This window comes from Carettochelys insculpta, chromosome 11, assembly GCF_033958435.1.
Source record: "Carettochelys insculpta isolate YL-2023 chromosome 11, ASM3395843v1, whole genome shotgun sequence".
NCBI classification, from domain to species: Eukaryota; Metazoa; Chordata; order Testudines; family Carettochelyidae; genus Carettochelys; species Carettochelys insculpta.
Window position 1 is genome coordinate 7742822 of NC_134147.1, and position 20181 is coordinate 7763002.

Consider the following 20181-nt stretch of genomic DNA (forward strand, 5'->3'; position numbering starts at 1 on the left):
GCATTTGTTTCTATGGTTGATTACTTTCTTCTAGTCTTGGAGAAAGGCTAGGTGTCCAGGCCAATTCTTTTAGAGCTGTGTTCAGTCCTTGTTACTGGCCACAATGTTTTGATTACTTGCTTTCATTTTCTAACTGGGACAATTCAGTAGTTCCAATGTTATCTTAAATAGAATTGTGAAAGATATTGATGGACAATTGCTCATCAGGCTTAGTGGCAATTTCACAGGCTTCAGTTTGATCACACCATGTGTTCAATTTAATTTATATGGTGTGCACAAAAATGGGGAAAATGTTAAAAAAATCTGGATTGCATTGGCATTAATTCACAGAAGATTCAAACCTCAGGCCTGAATTGTGCAAACTCCCTGTTTTCCCCAAGGTTAATCAAGGGGAGTGGATGAGAGCAATATGACAGAAGATAAACCCAAAAATCAGATACTCTTGCACATATGAGCTGTGTCTACACGTGCACACTACTTCGAAGTACCGGCACCAACTTCGAAATAGCGCCCGTCGCGGCTACACGCGTCGGGCGCTATTTCGAAGTTAACTTCGACGTTAGGCGGTGAGACGTCGAAGTCGCTAACCTCATGAGGGGATCGGAATAGCGCCCTACTTCGACGTTCAACGTCGAAGTAGGGACTGTGTAGACGATCCGCGTCCCGCAACGTCGAACTTGCTGGGTCCTCCATGGCGGCCATCAGCTGGGGGGTTGAGAGATGCTCTCTCTCCAGCCCCTGCGGGGCTCTATGGTCACCGTGGGCATCAGCCCTTAGTCCAGGGCTTCTGGCTGCTTCTGTGGCAGCTGGGGATCTATGCTGCAGGCACAGGGTCTGCAACCAGTTGTCAGCTCTGTGTATCTTGTGTTGTTTAGTGCAACTGTGTCTGGGAGGGGCCCTTTAAGGGAGCGGCTGGCTGTTGAGTCCGCCCTGTGACCCTGTCTGCAGCTGTGCCTGGCACCCTTATTTCGATGTGTGCTACTTTGGCGTGTAGACGTACCCTCGCAGCGCCTATTTCGATGTGGTGCCGCGCAACGTCGAAGTTGAACATCGACGTTGCCAGCCCTGGAGGACGTGTAGACGTTATTCATCGAAATAGCGTATTTCGATGTTGGCTTCACGTGTAGACGTAGCCATGGTGATCTAGCATCTGTCCTTGCTTTTGCAGTGAAAAATACTTATTTTATTGAGATGGTCTGAAATTGGGATGTATTTCTGGACTTGTAAATGTCAGAATTAGCATAAAAATCTTTCAAAATTACAAATGTCTGATCATTCCTCTCATGTGAATATAGCCCAAATGTTCTGCATCTTTGGGACCTCCGCACTGTATTACTAGAAGGGACTGCATTGGAAAGACATCCAGAAGTTGGAGATAGTATCGGATGCTGTTGCAACCATAAGACTTATCTACTTATATTGTAAGCTTTTATGAGCAGACAGTAACTGTAGACAAGTATCAGAGGGGTAGCCATGTTAGTCTGTATCTTCAAAAACAAAAAGAAGTCCTGTTGCACCTTGTAGACTAACAGATATTTTGGAGCATAAGCTTTCATGGGCAAAGACCCACTTTGTCAGACGAAGTGGGTCTTTGCCCACGAAAGCTTATGCTCCAAAATATCAGTTAGTCTATAAGGTGCCACAGGACTTCTTGTTGTTCGTGTACATGTTGGGCTCCAGACCAATGAGGCCTGTAGGTACTCGTGTAACACTAATTAAAATATTACTTCTGTTCCCAGTGATGTGATTTGGCTTAATGTTAATTTACATATAAAGATTAAGTTTCTGATTTTAAACAACACAGAACTCTACAGTTTGCGTCTTTGTCACATAAAAGATCAACTCTCTCTGTATGCTATTGAAATGATTTAAGTAAGTGCAGGGTTTCTGACAGGAACGGGTAGATCTGAATATCTCGGATAGTAGGCAAGTTGGTCCTGGGTTTGAGAACTTTCAGCTATAGACCTTTTTCCACTTCAAATTTCAACATATGACCAGAGAATATTCTGATGGCTACATTTTATACCTTAGATAAATACTTCCCTCTAGATGCAAATGGAACAAAAAAGGCTGTTTTAAAACAAACTGCAATTTAATGCTAATGACCATCAGAGGGTTAATACATTGGGATCATATCTTTAAAACATAACAAGTTTTGCTATTAAAAAAAATTCACACCCATCAGGTGTCTCATAAGTCTCAAGCCCACTGTAGTACACCTTGGAACCTATTTCAGTGCATTATCAGCTCAAACTCCATAACTCTTGCGTCAACTTCATCCATATTTTTGCAAGAATCATTTTTGGCTACAGACAACAACAAGAGATGAATTCAGCTAGAAATATGAAGTTATTTGCATTTCTGCATTCTCTGACTTTGGTTATATTTTGTTCTTTCACCCCCAGGATTAGTTATTCTCTGTAAGAAGACATGAAAGCGTACCTGTTCCTTCTCTTCTTGGGTTTGTGTTCTGCTAAACACTTCATTGGCCCTTCACCCTTTACACTAAAGCACATTATGCTGCAGGATATGGAAGATATGGAAGACGAAAATGATAACTCTCTATTTCCAACTAGAAGACCAAGTCCAACAAAAATTCCTTTTGATATGTTTCCAGTATGCCCCTTTGGATGTCAATGTTATATGAGAGTTGTCCACTGCTCCGACCTTGGTAAGAATGAATCTGCATGACTGTTTTTCATTGGTTTAATTCTTTGGAACATTTTTAAAGAAGGTGAATTCTGCACTTTCACAAACTTGTTAAACAAATCTTGTTTTGAGGAACAAAGTCATGTTAGTTTTCAAGGCGAGTAATTTTTTAGTACTAAATGTTTTCAGTCAGATTTATAAATGATGCCATACATGAAGTTCTCTCCCAGAGGCATTCTCCACGTACACAACATATACCAATTTGTTTACACCAGTTTAAAAAGCTGGTGCAACTAAAATCAGTTCAGCTTCCTTGTGTGAGGGTTGACTTTTATCAATGTAACTAAAGTTACTAAGCAATTTAGACTATATAAAATAATTTCCTTAGTTGTAAAATGGTATGTTTATTGAGACAAAGATCTGATTTCCTATCTGTAAAGGAGATCATTTAAGGAATATATTTAATGGGTAGCAGGTTTAAAACTAATAAAAGAAAGTTCTTCTTCACTCAGCACACAGTTAACCTGTGGAACTCCTTGCCAGAGGAGACTGTGAAGGCTAGGACTATAACAGCATTTAAGAAAGAGCTAAATAACATTTTATGGACCTAACCTCCATGACTTTATTAGCCAAGTGCAGGAATGGTGTCCCTGGACTCTGATTGTCAGAGGCTGGAGATGGATGGCAGGTGACATATCGCTTGATCGCTGTCTTCAGTCCACCCCCTCTAGGGCACCTGCCACAGGTGGGCTGGATGGACCCTTGGTCTGACCCAGTATGGCCATTCTTATATTCTAATATAATTAAATAAGTACCAATTTAAGTGAGATAGTAGTGCCCACAAAACATAAGCACTCATGTTCCTAAAATTTCCAAGGACACACATTCCCTTTTTTCCAATGGAAATTGTGCCAAAGTATATGAAGATAGAATATGATCTTTAACAAATGTGCAATGTCTTGTATTTGTTGTTAGACAAATCCCTACTCCCTCTCCCATAGAACGCTACATCACAAACATATTTAATTGTCTGGCTATGCTGAAAGGAGGACAGGAGACATTTGATACGGGTTTAATCAGGACACACCATTATTATTATTTTTATATGTCTGGGACTACCCTACAGACAAAGCATCCAGTGCCAGTAGCCCCCCCACATACCTTATTTCTTCTATAATTAGCTGGCAGGGGAGTGCCTTTACTTGCTCCCTGACCTTTCCACACATCCCTAAAGCTGATCCATTTCAAGGACCTTACAAACCTTACTGCGGAGTGTGGGGGTGTTAAACCAACTCCTTACCCTTTCCATCTAGGTCTGTCCAGGAAATCCATAGCTCATGCCCTACCAAGCACCCCCCTCATAGGAGGGATAAAGTGGACTACAGTGGGGTGGGGAGCTTGGCTCCATGACATACCAATCACGAGTCCCCAACTACCTGCATCTTGCTTAATTACTGAGTGCTTCAGCTCGTGTCTTTTCCCCACGCCATTTACCTCTTAACATATGCCTTCTTTTACGGAGTACCTGCACTGACCATCCACTACGTACTTAAATAATAAGCTGTGACATATGGCCTACCCTCCATCATATTATGTATGAACAGATCACCTGGGAAGAAGGCAAAAAAATACCAACTGCACCTAGGTGATATGGTGGAAATGGAAATTCTGTCACAGACCCGCCTCAAGAAGGTGGCTAGCGTAATATCCACAGCAAATTACCCAATAAGTAGGTATATTTACCACTTGAAGCAGGGGGGGAGCTGGGAGGGTCTCAGAACAAGCTGTCCTTTTATCAACCAGGAAAGAGGGGGTCTGAGTCAGCTACCATGCTAACCCGCCCAGTCTCCCAAGTCATCAAGTGTTGCTTTCCTTCCTCTGCCAAGCCATCAAGATTTGTTCTCTTCTTGGCCAGTTCAACAAACACCCCAACTGTAAGAGGAATGTCAGTGATTTGGAGAGTGGCAGATCACATGACAATAGAAAGGGATGACAAGAGACAAAGAGGGCACAAATCAACCACAAGGAAATTTTAATGCAACAGTATGGAAAGAATATCAGCTATTTATCTAGGTTAAGACTTTACCACTGCTGAATAGCATAACCATAATGATCACATTTTGACCAAAGGAAAATATATCAATAACACAGTAAGAGTCATAACACAGTACATAAGCATCAACATTTCTAAAATTAATGACCATAATCTCTATCTGTATAAGTCTTTGTTGTTAAGCTTTATATAATTCAAGGATGCCAGTAGGTTGTTTTAACCTTACTTCAGAAGAATACTGGGAAAGGGAAGAATTCCTTCCCAGCACTGCTCAAGAAGTTGGCAAGCATACTGCCCACAGAAGACTAGACAATAACTTAGTATACTTACCACCTGACTATGGAGGTATGGTGGGTGCTGCCAAGCCTGCTCCATATGAAGAGGAGGGTCATAGAATCATAGAAGAGTAGGACTGGAAGGGACCTCGAGAGGCCATCGAGTCCAGCCCCCTGCCCTCATGGCAGGACCAAGCACTTTCTAGACCATCCCTGAAAGCCATCTATCTAACCTCTTCTTAAATATCTCCAGTGATGGAGATTCTACCACCTCCCTTGGCAATTCGTTCCAGTGTTTGATCACCCTGACAGTTAGGAACTTTTTCCTAATGTCCAACCTGAACCTCCCCTGCTGCAATTTAAGTCCATTGCCTCTTGTTCTATCCTCAGAGGCAAGGAAGAACAAGTTCCCTCCCTCTGCCTTATGACACCCTTTTAGATACCTGAAAACTGCTATCATGTCTCCCCTCAATCTTCTCTTTTCCAAACAAAACAAGCCCAATTCTTTCAGCCTTTCTTCATAGGTCATGTTCTCTAGACCTTTGATCATTCTCGTTGCTCTCCTCTGGACCCTCTCCAACTTCTCCACATCCTTCCTGAACTGCGGTGCCCAGAACTGGACACAATACTCCAGCTGAGGCCTAACCAGCGCAGAGTAGAGTGGGAGAATGACTTCTCGTGTCTTGTTCACAACACGTGTTAATGCATCCTAGAATCATGTTTGCTTTTTTTGCAACAGCATCACACTTTTGACTCATATTTAGCTTGTGGTCCACTATAACCCCTAGATCCATTTCTGCTGTACTCATTCCTAGGCAGTCCTTTCCCATTCTGTATGTGTGACACTGATTAAACACAATCCTGGTTAAACACAATCTTTTTTCATTTATATCCCATCCCTATATAATTTCCACCAGATCTATCACAATCTGCCCACACACAAATATGGCAGTAATAGGAGAGAACCCCAATTCCTTTTAGTCGGATCAAGCATGGGGAATTAGAGGAAAGGCCTCCATAATGGGCGTCAGTTGCAGATGCATACAAAGGGATTCAGGGCACTGCGAGAGCCAAGAGCTGCCGGGGTGGGGGAGAACACAATGAGATATGATGCAGTTGTGGATGGCAGTAATCTTTGCTTCCTCCTCCTTTGCTCCATTCCTTCTATTCATGAACAGAACTGTATCCGATTCTCCTCTCCCTCTCTTTCCCTCTATATTGCTGTCATCTACTATGCAACCAACTTCTCCCCATCAGCCTTCCTCTCTGAGCCCCGCTCTCTCTTTTCCCTATTGCCTGAGCCATGGTGACTTCCACTCTCATATTGATAACCCACCTGACCTCATAGCTGCATGTATCTTTGCCTTCCTGTCTTCGTTCAGTCTGCAGCCCTGATTCATTTCTCTCACTCACCAAAAGTGGTGTTTCATTTGATTATTGTTAGATGTTTAGCTGTCTCTTAATCTTCTCCCACATATCCTTTCCACTAACATCTTTCTAAATCACCGCCCTACCTGTCAGTCAGGCCCAGAACCTCAGTGTCCTCTTCTACTCAGACCTCTCTCCAGGTCCTCACAGAAAAATTTAGTCATAGTCTAGATGATCTTTCAGCTTTTTTTATCCATGAACACAGCTAAAAATCTGGCCCAGATTCTCATCATCCTGATCTTTCATTACTGCAGCCTTTCCTCAAAACTTAAACTTGCCCCATTCATATCTGTTCAAAATACTCCTTCAAACATTTTTAGCCCTTTCCTTTAACCTTGCCATCCTCTTTTCTGTATCTCTCCACTATCGCATCAAATGTAAGCAAGTTTTTTCACTTTAAAAACCATTCAGAGCCACTCTTATGCCTCTTGTACTATTGAGATGACCACTCTCACCTCAGATTGCTCGTTTGTTAAATTTTCGGGCAAGCACCTTGATGAATTCTTCCCTTCTGTCCTTCATGCTTGGGAGAAGCTCACCATAAACACCAAAGTTACCTCATAATTAGGGATGTCATACCGTTTAATTGGTTAACCAGTTAAATGCGATGTTCAACCAGTTAATTGGTTAAAGGGGAAGTAAATGGGGGTTGGGAGGGAGGACAGCGTCAGTCTGTCCGGGCTGAAGCAGCTCCCCCTTCCCCTTCAGCTGGGGTGGAGCAGCCCCTGCCTGTGACGCACCCATGCGCACTGTTGACAGGGGCAGCTCAGGGTTACTGACGCTCCTGGGCTTGCTGCAGACAGCGGCTGCTCCAGCCGCCTATGGCAGCCACAGTAGACAGCTGACTCCACAGGGTTGGAGCAGCCACCTGCCCATAGTGGAAGGGGAGCTGCTCTAGCCCCTATCAGTCAACCGGAACTGGTAAGCATGATCCATTAAGGGTGATGCTTACTGGTTAACCTTTCACATCCCTACTTATAATACACTTTCAAGATTTCTCTCAATGCTCCTTTGCCTTGATGCTTTAAAAAAAAAAAAAAAGGGAGGGGGGATGGGCAAAGAGGGAAATGGTATGCATTGTTGTTTTCTCGTATTTGCCAGTCAGACTGTCTCCATCTGTTGTCGCTTGTTGTATATTTAGATTGTAAACAAGTTTGGGTCAATATTTGTCTTTTTGTTCTGTGTATAAACAGATCTTGGCACAACAGCTCAGTTCATTACTACGTACCTGAGGTGCTATGTTAATAAAAATAATTATTTCAGACAGCATTTCAAGAACTCTAAGTAATTTTTTTAAAAATACAGAATAGTTCATAATATCTTTATATAACTGAATTCTGATTGTGAATTCAATGAAAGTACCAAAGCAAGAATTTCTAAAATTCTAGAACCAGAAATGTGTGCACATTTCCAGATCATGTTCTCTTATTGTAACATCTGATATGTTGACTAGAGAATATGTTCTGTACCCTCCAATGTATCTACCTGTCCCACTAGCTTAGCGTCATCCGCAAACATGCTGAGGGTGCAATCCATCCTCTCACCCAGGTCATTATTAAGGATGTTGAACAACACTGATCCCAGAACTGAGCCTTGGGGCACTCCACTTGAAACCAAATGCCATCCAGATACTGAGCCACCGACCACTACCCGTTGGGTCCAACCATCAAGCCAGCTTTCTATCCATCTTATATAGTCCTTGTATCCAATCCATACTTCCTCAGCTCTTAGGTCCCAGTTCAGAAAGGCAACTGCACATGAATCATCTTAAGAGCTTGAATAACCCTTATAGCTGAGCACATATTTAAATATTTGCTACAATGGGACCTAATATAGGACCAGGCACATGCTTAGTTTTTATAAAAGTTGTTAATATTCTGTGAAAGAATTCACACAAATATTTAAATGAGAGCCAAAGAAATATATGTTAGTATGTCAGAAATCAGCAGAATGTAGAAATATTACTGAGGTTGTCACTGTGTGCACTACTCACTGTGGGATGACCCAGCTTCCTGGAAGTTCTGGGGATTAGCTCTGTGAGGCTGACACCTCTTTTAGTGGTCACTCCCCATCACTCTGTTTCTTTCTCCTCCTGCCCCCCTCTCTCCTTCCAGGAACTACTGACTCCTCTGTATGATATGGCCCCCCAACCAGGTTGCTATATGGCTCCCCCTTCTGGGGGTCTACCAAACTAACAGTCTCAGGTAGTCTTCCCTTTCACTGTCCCGTGGTGCCAGTCCCTCAGTGTCTGGTAGATGAACCTGGCCCAAACCTCAAATCCAATTTACAGCTCAGGGACCCTACAACAGGTAGCCAAGATCTGTTCAATCCCTAATTTTGTGTTTACTCCCTGGGCTGCTTCCTTATCTGAATCTTTTTCTCCATCCTGCTCCCTTCAGGGTATGCCCCTGGGTCCTACTCTTTCCCTGGGTTCCCGCCTTGCATTTCCACTGAACAGAAAGTGATAACTGACTGCCTCCCACCAGTCTTTGCTAATGCCAGCTGCCTGCTCCACTCAGGCAAACCTCCCTATAATAAATGCTCTCCTCTCATTTGCTGCTTAATGGCTGATTGGGCCTCCCTGGCACAGATCTGCTGACAGGGGGGTGGGGGGTCGGCGGGCAAAGAGGTCAGTTGCCTCCAGGGCCTCACAGCTGTGAGGGAACATAAAACATAAGAACGGCCATACTGCGTCTGACCAAAGGTCCATCTAGCCCAGTATCCTATCTGCCAACAGTAGCCAATGCCTGGTGCCCCAGAGGAGGTGAACCGAAGACAATGATCAAGCAATTTGTCTCCTGCCATCCATCTCCCGCCTTCGACAAAAGGCTAGGCACTATACCTTACCACTTGCTAATAGCCATCTATGGACCTAACCTCCAAATATTTATCGAGCTCTTTTTTAAACTCTGTTAGAGTCCTGGCCTTCACAGCGTCCTCTGGTAAGGAGTTCCACAGGTTGACTGTGCACTGTGTGAAGAAAAACTTTCGTTCATTAGTTTTGAACCTGCTACCCATTAATTTCATTTGAGCTGCGTCTACACGTGCACGCTACTTCGAAGTAGCGGCACCAACTTCGAAATAGCGCCCGTCGCGTCTACACGTGTCGGGCGCTATTTCGAAGTTAACTTCGACGTTAGGCGGCGAGACGTCGAAGTCGCTAACCTCATGAGGAGATAGGAATAGCACCCTACTTCGACGTTCAACGTCGAAGTAGGGACCGTGTAGACGATCCGCATCCCGCAACGTCGAAATTGCTGGGTCCTCCATGGCGGCCATCAGCTGGGGGGTTGAGAGATGCTCTCTCTCCAGCCCCTGCGGGGCTCAATGGTCACCGTGGGCATCAGCCCTTAGCCCAGGGCTTCTGGCTGCTTCTGCGGCAGCTGGGGATCTATGCTGCAGGCACAGGGTCTGCAACCAGTTGTCAGCTCTGTGTATCTTGTGTTGTTTAGTGCAACTGTGTCTGGGAGGGGCCCTTTAAGGGAGCGGCTGGCTGTTGAGTCCGCCCTGTGACCCTGTCTGCAGCTGTGCCTGGCATCCCTATTTCGATGTGTGCTGCTTTGACGTGTAGACGTTCCCTCGCTGCGCCTATTTCGATGTTGGGCTGAGCAACGTCGAAGTTGAACATCGACGTTGCCGGCCCTGGAGGACGTGTAGACGTTATTCATCGAAATAGACTATTTCGATGTTGGCTGCACGTGTAGACGTAGCCTTGGTGTCCTCTAGTTCTTATATTATGGGAACAAGTGAATAACTTTTCTGTATTCACTTTCTCCACACCATTCGTGATTTTATATACCTCTATCATATCGCCCCTCAGTCTCCTCTTTTCTAGACTGAAAAGTCCCAGTTTCTCTAGCCTCTCCTCATATGGGACCCGTTCCAAACACTTAATCATTTTAGTTGCCCTTTTCTGAACCTTTTCTAATGCCAATATGTCTTTTTTGAGGTGAGGAGACCACATCTGTACGCAGTACTCAAGATGTGGGCGTACCATAGTTTTATATAGGGGAAGTAAGATATTCTTTGTCTTATCTTCTATCCCTTTTTTAATTATTCCTAACATCCTATTTGCTTTATTGACTACCACTGCACACCGCATGGATGTTTTCAGAGAACTATCCACTATAATCCCAAGATCCCTTTCCTGATCTGTTGCAGCTAAATTTGCCCCCATCATATTGTATGTATAATTAGGGTTATTTTTCCCAATGTGCATTACCTTACACTTACCCACATTAAATTTCATTTGCCATTTTGCTGCCCAATCACTCAGTTTGCTGAGATCTTTTTGAAGTTCTTCACAGTCTGCTTTAGTTTTGCCTATCCTGAACAATTTGGTGTCATCCGCAAACTTCGCCACCTCACTGCTTACCCCTTTCTCTAGATCATTGACGAATAAGTTGAACAAGATTGGTCCCAGGACTGACCCTTGGGGAACGCCACTAGTTACCCCCTTCCATTGTGAAAATTTACCATTTATTCCTACCCTTTGTTTCCTGTCTTTTAACCAGTTTCCAATCCATGAAAGGATCTTTCCTCCTATCCCATGACCACCTAATTTACATAAGAGCCTTTGGTGAGGGACCATGTCAAAGGCTTTCTGGAAATCTAAGTATACTATGTCTACTGGATCCCCCTGTCTGAATGCTTGTTAACCCCTTTAGAGAACTCTAATAGATTAGTAAGACATGACTTCCCTTTACAGAAACCATGTTGACTTTTGCTCAACAAATCATGTTCCTCTACGTGTCTGACAATTTTATTCTTTACTATTGTTTCTACTAATTTGCCCGGTACTGACGTTAGGCTTACCGATCTATAATTGCTAGGGTCTCCTTTAGAGCTCTTTTTAAATATTGGTGTTATATTAGCTGTCTTCCAATCATTGGGTACCAAAGCTGATTTAAAGGATAGATTACAAACCAGTGTTAATAGTTCCGCAATTTCACATTTCAGTTCTTTCAGAACCCTTGGGTGGATACCATCCGGTCCTGGAGAATTGTGACTGTTTAGCCCATCAATTAGTTCCAAAACCTCCTCTAATGATACTTCAATCTGGGAAAGTTCCTCAGACTTGTCACCCATAAAGGACGGCTCAGATCTGGGAATCTCTCTCACATCCTCAGCCGTGAAGACTGAAGCAAAGAAATCATTTAGTTTTTCCTCAATGGCATTATCTTCCTTGATTGCTCCTTTTGTGTCTCTATCATCCAGGGGCCTCACTGCTTTTTTAGCAGGCTTCCTGCTTCTAATGTACTTAAAACACACTTTACTATTGTTTTTTGAATTTATGGCTAACTGTTCCTCAAAACCTTTCTTGGCTTTTCTTATTACATTTTACATTTAATTTGGCAGTGTTTATGTTCCTTTCTATTTTGATCACTAGGATTTGACTTCCACTTTTTAAAAGATGCCTTTTCGAAAGGATCCCGCCTACTTTGAAGGCAGATGGGAATAAGGGGACTTCGAAGTAGGCAGGGTCCTTTCGAAAAGGAGCCCCGTCGGGATGAGCCGTGCAGCGGTGAGCCGCGTCAATTTCGAAGCACCGCGGTCGCCCGCATGCTAATGAAGCACTGAATATGCATTTCAGCGCTTCATTGGTAAACTTCGAAATGGCCATTTGCATGGCCATTTCAAAGTTTGGGGCTAGTGTAGACACAGCCTCTGCCTCCTTTACATGGTTGTTAAGCCATGGTGGCTCTTTTTTAGGTATCTTACTGTGTTCTTTAATTTGGGCCTCTAGTATAGTATCTCTGAAAAGTTTCCACGCAGCTTGCAGGGATTTTACTCTAGTTACTCTACCTTTTAATTTCTGCTTAACTAACCTCCTCATTTTTGTGTAATTCCTCTTTTTGAAATTAAATACCAGAGTGTTGGACTGTTGCGGTGTTCCTCCCAACACAGGAATATTAAATGTTGTTATGCTATGGTCACTATTTCCAAGCGGTCCTGTAATAGTTACCTCTTGGACCAGATCCTGCGTTCCACTCAGTACTAAATCAAGAATCGCCTCTCCCCTTGTGGGTTCCTGTACCAGCTACTCCAAGAAGCAGTCATTTAAGGCATCAAGAAATTTTCTCTCTGAATCCCTTCCTGAGGTGACATGTACCCAGTCAATATGGGGCTAATGAAATCCCCCATTATTAGTGAGTTTTTTATTTTGATAGCCTCTCTAATCTCCCTTAGTGTTTCAGAATCACTATCACTGTCCTGGTCAGGTGGTCGATAATATATCCCTAGTGCTATATTCCCATCAGAGGAAGGAATTGCTACCCATAGTGATTCTATTGAAGATTTTGATTCATTTAGGATTTTTATTTTTATTTCATTTGATTCTATATTATCTTTCACATACAGTACCACTCTGCCACCCGCTTCACCCATTCTGTCCTTCCGATATATTTTATATCCCGGTATGATAGTGTCCCACTGATTGTCCTTATTCCACCAGGCTTCTGTGATGCCTATTATGTCAATCTCCTCCTTTGATATGAGGTACTCCAGTTCACCCATCTTATTAGATAGACTTCTAGCATTTGTGTAAAAGCACTTTAAAAAACTACCACTATTCATATGCCTGTCCTTCCCTGACATATTGGATTCTTTTACACTTGATTTATTCTCACCTGATCTGGCCCATACTCTATCATCTCCCTTCTTCTCTTTCTGACTGAATTCTAGAGAATCTCTATCAATGGAGTCTCGCCTAAGAGAAGTCTCCGTCCGATCCATGTGCTTCTCCACACCAATCAGCTTTCCCCCATCTCTTAGTTTAAACATTGCTCTATGACCTTTTTAATGTTTAATGCCAGCAGCCTGGATCCACCTTGGTTTAGGTGGAGCCCATCCTTCCTGAATAGGCTCCCCCTACCCCAAAAGTGTCCCCAGTTCCTTATAAATCTAAACCCTTCTTCCCTACACCATCGTCTCATCCATGCATTGAGACTCTGAAGTTCTGCCTGCCTACCTGGCCCTGCGCGTGGAACTGGAAGCATTTCTGAGAATGCCACCATAGAGGTCCTGGATTTCAGTCTCCTTCCTAGCAACCTAAATTTGGCCCCCGGGACATCTCTCCTACCCTTCCCTATGTCATTGGTACCTACATGTACCACGACCACCGGCTCCTCCCCACTACCGCATATAAGTGTGTCTAGATGCCTTGAAAGATCCGCAACCTTCGCACCAGGCAGGCAAGTCACCATACAGTTCTCCCGGTCATCACAAATCCAACTATCTATACTTCTAATGATCGAATCACCCACTACTAACACCTGCCTCTTCCTAACAACTGGCGTTCTCTCCCCCGGAGAGGTATCCTTGGCGCGAGAGGATACCCTAGCACCCTCTGGAAGGAGGGTCCCAACTATGGGATGGGGGAGTTAGGGGTGGGGCAGTGCCACTGTCTGGGTAGCTCTGCGGGTTGAATGCCCTAGGCCCACACCTTCCACCTTTGGCTCCCACCCCTTCTTGAAGCTGGGCCTTCCTCCCACCTTGCCCTGGAGCCCATGGTGACGGTTGGTGCCACTGGTCTGGCATAATCCAGCCGTCACAGAACCAGAGTGGGAAGTACAACCCATCACAGAGATCAAGAATTTACTCTTGACAGAGCAACTTATCTCTGTCTCACACATAAACACACCTTTCTGTACTGATGTATTGACTGTTTAAAGCTGTCAGCCTTCATAAATCCCTTTCTATATTATAATACAAATAAGTGCCTGCACACTACGAAGGTCTATACTTCTAAGAAATGTAACCATATTAAAGAATCATTAGTAATTTCTGTCAGTTTTTATTTTATTTAAGATCATTTAATGGGAAAAATTCTAAAAAATATACAGTAAAATAAAACATAATACTGATTTTTTAATCAACCCACTATTGGTATATTTAGTGATTAAAGAGTAATATAAAAATAAAAATACCATATAGATAATATTCCCAGCTTCCAGCAAACAGAAGCTAGGGACACTTCAAAGAATGGTTTTGCATCCCTGTTCACCTTGGCTAACAGCCATTGATAGGCTCTCCATAAATTTAGTTCTTTTTTGAACCCTCTTATACCCTTGGCCTTCACATCATCACCTGAGAAACAGGTCTACAGGTGGACTGTGAGTTGCATGGAGAAATACTTCCTTTTATACTGTGCCCCTGTATTTTCTATAATAAGCAAAGATTTCCACCTTCAAACCCATTCATTCACAACACAAGCCTTCAACAATGTGTAACACCTACTATGCTTTAGTTCATGCCAACTTATTATTGAATAATTTTTGTAAAGGATAAACTTTAAAATCTTTATGCATGTTTTACTCAATCTGTAACAAAACAACTGTGGTTGGGTGCTCTATTATAGGTTGCATATGTGTTTTATTACATTCCCAGATTTCGAGAAGATCCCTATTTTAACCCAGTGTGACATCTCTGTACCACAGTTTTCCCAACTGTGAAATGCTCATCTGTTTTTCTAAAACACTTTGAGAGCTGTGAATTAGAACTGTTTAAGTATGATTGTTTACTTGTTGCATTTTAGAAAGTATTTTATGGATATTAAAAATAGACTTGTCAGTTTAACTTTTTATTTTATAAAGTCAATTCCTAAGCAGTTTCAGTTTTGGGGGCTTACACTTTCACAGGATGACACGATCTTTGGAAAAACAACAGATGATTTTTTTATTCTTTTAAAAATAAGCTGTTTAAATGGAATACCAGAAACAATTTATGGGAACTGAGGACCGATGTTCAGCTTTGTATAAATATGAAGCTTTTTTTTTATAAAATCTAATTTTTTAAAACAAGCTGACCTAATGTATGTATTCAAAGCAGAGCTATAGCCACATTTTTACATTCTCATGATGTCTTGTTTATCAGTTAAACTTTTTTGCATATCAATATAGTGGGCATTTATATATATTTTTATTTATTATTCTCACTAAATAGGTTTGACTTCAATACCAAGCAATATCCCAACTGATACTCGCATGATAGATCTTCAAAACAACAAAATTAAGGAGGTAAAGGAAAATGATCTCAAAGGACTCACATCACTTTACGTAAGTATGTTATTTTCTGATTCAGGTTTTTTTACGCAACACAAAGATTTTATTTGTTACTTAGTAATTTAGATTAGAATAAAATATTTTGATGTCTTCAACTCTGGTTGCAAACACATTACAGACTGAAAATCTTGTCAGTGTATAGGGAGCTCACAACATCCAGAGGAAGGGAAAATACACTCAAGTTTTTAAATATCCAGAGAGAAATTTCTCTCAGATTTCATGGATACTAAGACAAATGGCACATTCTCCTCATCTAAGAACTGTAGCCTACAGTGATAAACTTAATCCCACGTGCTAAGCAGATGCCAGAGGGAAATTTTCAGAAGCATTCACATAACTCTGCTTCCTGTGAAATGAACACCAATTAACTTCAAATAAAACGATGTTAAGGCCAACACTGAGCTCCCTTGAAAATTCTGTGGTATTAGATCTTTAAGATAAAAGTAAGCATCCTAGACAGCGGGAGAAGCTTCCAGCTGGAGAAGCAGTAGCTTTCTTGCCTAGGCCCCTCCACCTGCCCAGGCGCCAACCCTTTCCCACTGTCTCTCCCCTCCCATGCATCCAGTGTCCCTGTTCAGTGTGTGCTTGTCCCCTTACAGCCAAATCCCTGAACCCAAGCAAATTATTTCTGAAAAGTCCCCTGTACTTTTTTGCAATTTTGTACCACATGCCAGAGATGCAGAAGGTACCTAATTAAAAGCACTCCATCTCGGAATAAGTAATGTCAGACACAGGCTTTTATATGCTCTCATAGCTGACATGCAGCAGATTGCAAACAGCCCAAACCCCTCTCATTGATCTTAGGGCACACATAATAGCAAGCACCACTTAAAGCTAATTGAGAAAGCTCTGTCCTTTCTTCACACAATAAAACACAGCACCAGGCATCATCATCAGCTGGCATTTGCCTCCTGACAGGAAGAAAATGGCTGGAATCAAAGTGAAAAAGTTGCCACCTCATTCTCACTACTTCATGCAAAGTAGCTTGAGCCCTTCCTGTATTTATTGTTTTGACAGCAGTAAGCACCCTAAACAGTGGATAGGAACTGCTAAGGAACATGGGATCCTGACAGTAAATTACAGGTTGGATGTTACTTTAGTAGTATCATTTATTCAGCTCACAGAACCAAGTTGGCAACATGTCCTGCTGAGGCAGAATGGTGGTGTCAACTTCATGTACCAGACTGGCAGACCCTACATCCCAGGAACCACATCCCTAGCCCTGTTCTCCCCAGGCAAATGTAATCTCCCATCCACTGGAAAATGCTGAGAATGAAAAGAGTTGAGACCTATCCTACCAATACCTCCTTGTCACTTCCCTCTTCCTCTGCCCCTTCCCCTTTTCTTTCTTCCACAACCCTCTCTCCTCAGGCTCCCATCCCTTATGCTCACTGCCCTCCCAAATCAAGTGCTTGTCCTGCCCTGCCTACCACAGAAGTTGAACAAGTAAGAAAATCTAAGTGCACTTTAACATTCTTGAGAATATGAGATTTGCTTTCCTCTCACCATAAGCAACCTTTGATGAATCCCAACAGCACTTTTCTCTTCCTTTTGTGGAAGTTTCAACATAGATTTTTTTTTGGTGAATCAATTTTTATGGTTTTTAAGATTACGCAAAAAATGCAAGATTTTGAAAAATGAAATTTATCTGAAATATGAATTTGTGCATTCAATTATTACTAAGTTCTCATTTCCAAGTCAATATATGCACATTAAATTAGAAATCGGGAACACTTATATGACTGGAATATCAAACAAGAATCCTACAAAAAATGAAAATATGGACAAATTACTACAGATGAGTACAAACAAATATTGTAAGCATGCAGGGACAAAATCAGAAAGGCTAATGCACAAAATGAGTTACATCTAGCAAGGGACACAGAAGATAAGAAGATGACATTCTTTAAATATTTTATCAGCAATAAAAATGTAGGTCATCCTATTTTTCAGCAGGGAAAGAGAAGTAATAAAAGAGAGCATCAAAACTGCCGAGATGCTTAATACCTACACTTTGCCTCAATCTTCATTAAAAATGTTAATGTTGAGCAGATACTTCACATAGTTAATATCAATATCCAGGGAAGTAGCAGATGCTAAAATAGGGAAGGAACAAGTTAAAAATATTTAGACATGTTAGAAGTATTCAAGAAATCAGGGCTTGATGAAATTCATCCTACAGTACTTTAAGAAATAGCTGAAGCAATTTTCGAAAAGTTATCAGTTACCTTCAAGAACATATGGAGGACAGGTAAAGTGTCAAAGGAATGAAGAAATACCAACATAGTACCTGCCTTTAAAAGGGGAAACAAAGCAAACGTATTAAATTATGGAATAACAAGAAATCTTGTGGCACCATATAGACTAACAGATATTTTGGAGCGTAAGCTTTCGTGGGCAAAGACCCGCTCCATCAGATGGCTGAGGTGGGGGGCGGTTGCCAGAGGGGTATTTAAAGAGTGAGGTCCCAGTAAGAGGGAGGGCCAGAGCTGACAAGGTCTATTCAGCAAGGTGGAAATGGCCCAGTATCAACAGTACTTACCAAAAGAGAAAAAAACATGTTAGATCAGACAGGGGGATGTGAGCCTTTGTCAGAGTCCAATGGGGAGATATTAGCACCCAGAGCAAAGAAACTGCCTTTGTAAGCTGCGAGCCACTCGCAGTCTCTGTTTAATCCATGGTTAATGGAATCAAATTTGCAAATAAATTGCAGCTCAGAGATTTGTCTCTCCATTTGATTTCCTCAAACTACAATACCCACCTAAGGAAGTGAGGAAACAGATTGAGCCAGACGGGTACCCAGAAGCCACCTGCTACAAGAAAGGCCTCGCAAGGAAAACAAGAGAACACCACTGACCATCACATACAGCCCCCACCTAAGGCCTCTCTAGTGCATCATCAGTGATCTGCAACCCATCCTGAACAATGATCTTTCACTCTCACAGACCTTGGGAGGCAGGCCTATCCTCACCTATAGACAGCCTGCCAACCTTAAACAAATCCTCACCAGCCACTACAAATCACAAACCAGTGACTCTAGGCCTGGAACCAGCCCGTAACAGTCCTCGCTGCCAACTCTGCTCACATATCTACACCAGTGACATCATCACAGGACCTAACACCAACAATACCATCAGGGGCTCCTTTACCTGCACATCTACTAATATAATATATGCCAGCATGTGCCAGCAACGCCCCACTGCAATTCATATTGGCCAAACTGGACAGTCTCTCCGTTAAAGAATAAATGGACATAAATCAGACGTCGGGAACAGTAATGTGCAGAAGCCTGTGGGGGAACACTTCAGTCTCCCTGGACACTCAGTGGCAGATTTAAGGGTGACAGTCCTGAAACAACAAAAATTTCAAAAATCAAGTGGAGAGAGAATTGAAGTGGATTGGAGAGTAAGCTTATAAAAATCTCTGGAGGACATAAAGCTGGGAGGGGTTGCAAGCACTTTGAAAGACAGGATTAGAATTCAAAACATTATCAAAATTAGATGGTCTGAAATCAACAAATAAAATTCAGTAAAGATTAATCTTTAGCCAGTGAAGTTTATGTTAGATATTAGAAAAAAAACTTTTGAATTGTAAAGGCAGGTAAACATTGGAATAGCTTTCAAGTGAGGTGGTAGAATCCCAGTCTTTGAAGGTTTTTAAGGCTGGACAAACACCAACAGTGATAGTCTAAGTATATTTGGGCCTGAGCTGAGGCAAGAGGCTAGACACATCTCAATGACCATTTCAGCCCTGCACTATTACTACTCCATAAAACACTTACTGTATACTTATTTAAAAATATTTTCCAATGTCCTCACAAATACTTGATCATAAAAACTAATATACACTCTTTTCCCTTCACATTTGCTTAGGCATTGGCTTTGAACAACAACAAAATATCTAAGATCCACCCAAAAGCCTTTCAATCAACAAAGAAGTTGCGACGATTGTACCTGTCCCATAACCAACTAACTGAGATCCCAGAAAACCTGCCAAAATCTTTAGCAGAGCTACGAATTCATGATAATAGGGTTAAGAAAGTACAAAAGGAAGCATTTGAAGGAATGAAGGCTTTACATGTTTTGGGTAAGTCTGTTTTATGGGAAAAGTATGAAAAAGAATTAAAAAGATTAAAAAGAATTAAACAGAATGTCTGTCAGCAGTTGACAAAGCATATTTCAGGAATGCATCAAGCAAACTGGTGAATGTGCTAATAAACACAGTACAGACATAGCTAATCTACACACAAATCCGAAAGAATTAGAATTCTATACACAGAGTGACAGCATAATCTGGTCCTAGCTTACTATGGAACTATTATAAAATTGTTATTAATAAAATGTTAGCTTGCCAATTTTACCAATACAAACTGGTGAAAGGCTTAACTGCTACATGCTCCTGAAAAACAGCTAAATTTGCAAACCTTCATCAAAATATTGAAGATCTTGCGAGGCAGATGGCCAAAAACTTGGGCTTAGTTGCTACCTCTAATGACTAGGCTCCCTCACAGACCAGCTACTTTACCTAATCTTTCTATGATTTGAGACATCATTTCTATGATTTGAGACACCACATTTCACATATAGCTTATTACAATGCCGTGAGTACAGGATCAAGGATTTCACTGTAGGAGAAAACAGAAAAGCTAACTCACTTGGGGATGGGACAGAGGCTCCCATTCAAAAATGTAAAATCTGCAGTAGCAGCACAGAAT

At 42.0% G+C, this 20181-nt stretch overlaps 2 protein-coding genes across 2 annotated transcripts in view; one reads left to right on the forward strand and one right to left on the reverse strand.

The window, feature by feature from the left end:
• The window catches only part of CENPP (centromere protein P), a 308478-nt gene that overhangs the window by 137737 nt on the left and 150560 nt on the right, over window positions 1-20181 (reverse strand). The window lies entirely within an intron of this gene.
• The window catches only part of ASPN (asporin), a 40518-nt gene that overhangs the window by 4645 nt on the left and 15692 nt on the right, over window positions 1-20181 (forward strand). The window contains exons 2-4 of the mRNA XM_075005816.1: window positions 2406-2671; window positions 15349-15461; window positions 19340-19553. Of these exons, the coding sequence (XP_074861917.1) occupies window positions 2431-2671; window positions 15349-15461; window positions 19340-19553 (568 nt within the window). The 5' untranslated portion in view covers window positions 2406-2430. The remainder of the gene's footprint in view (window positions 1-2405; window positions 2672-15348; window positions 15462-19339; window positions 19554-20181) is intronic.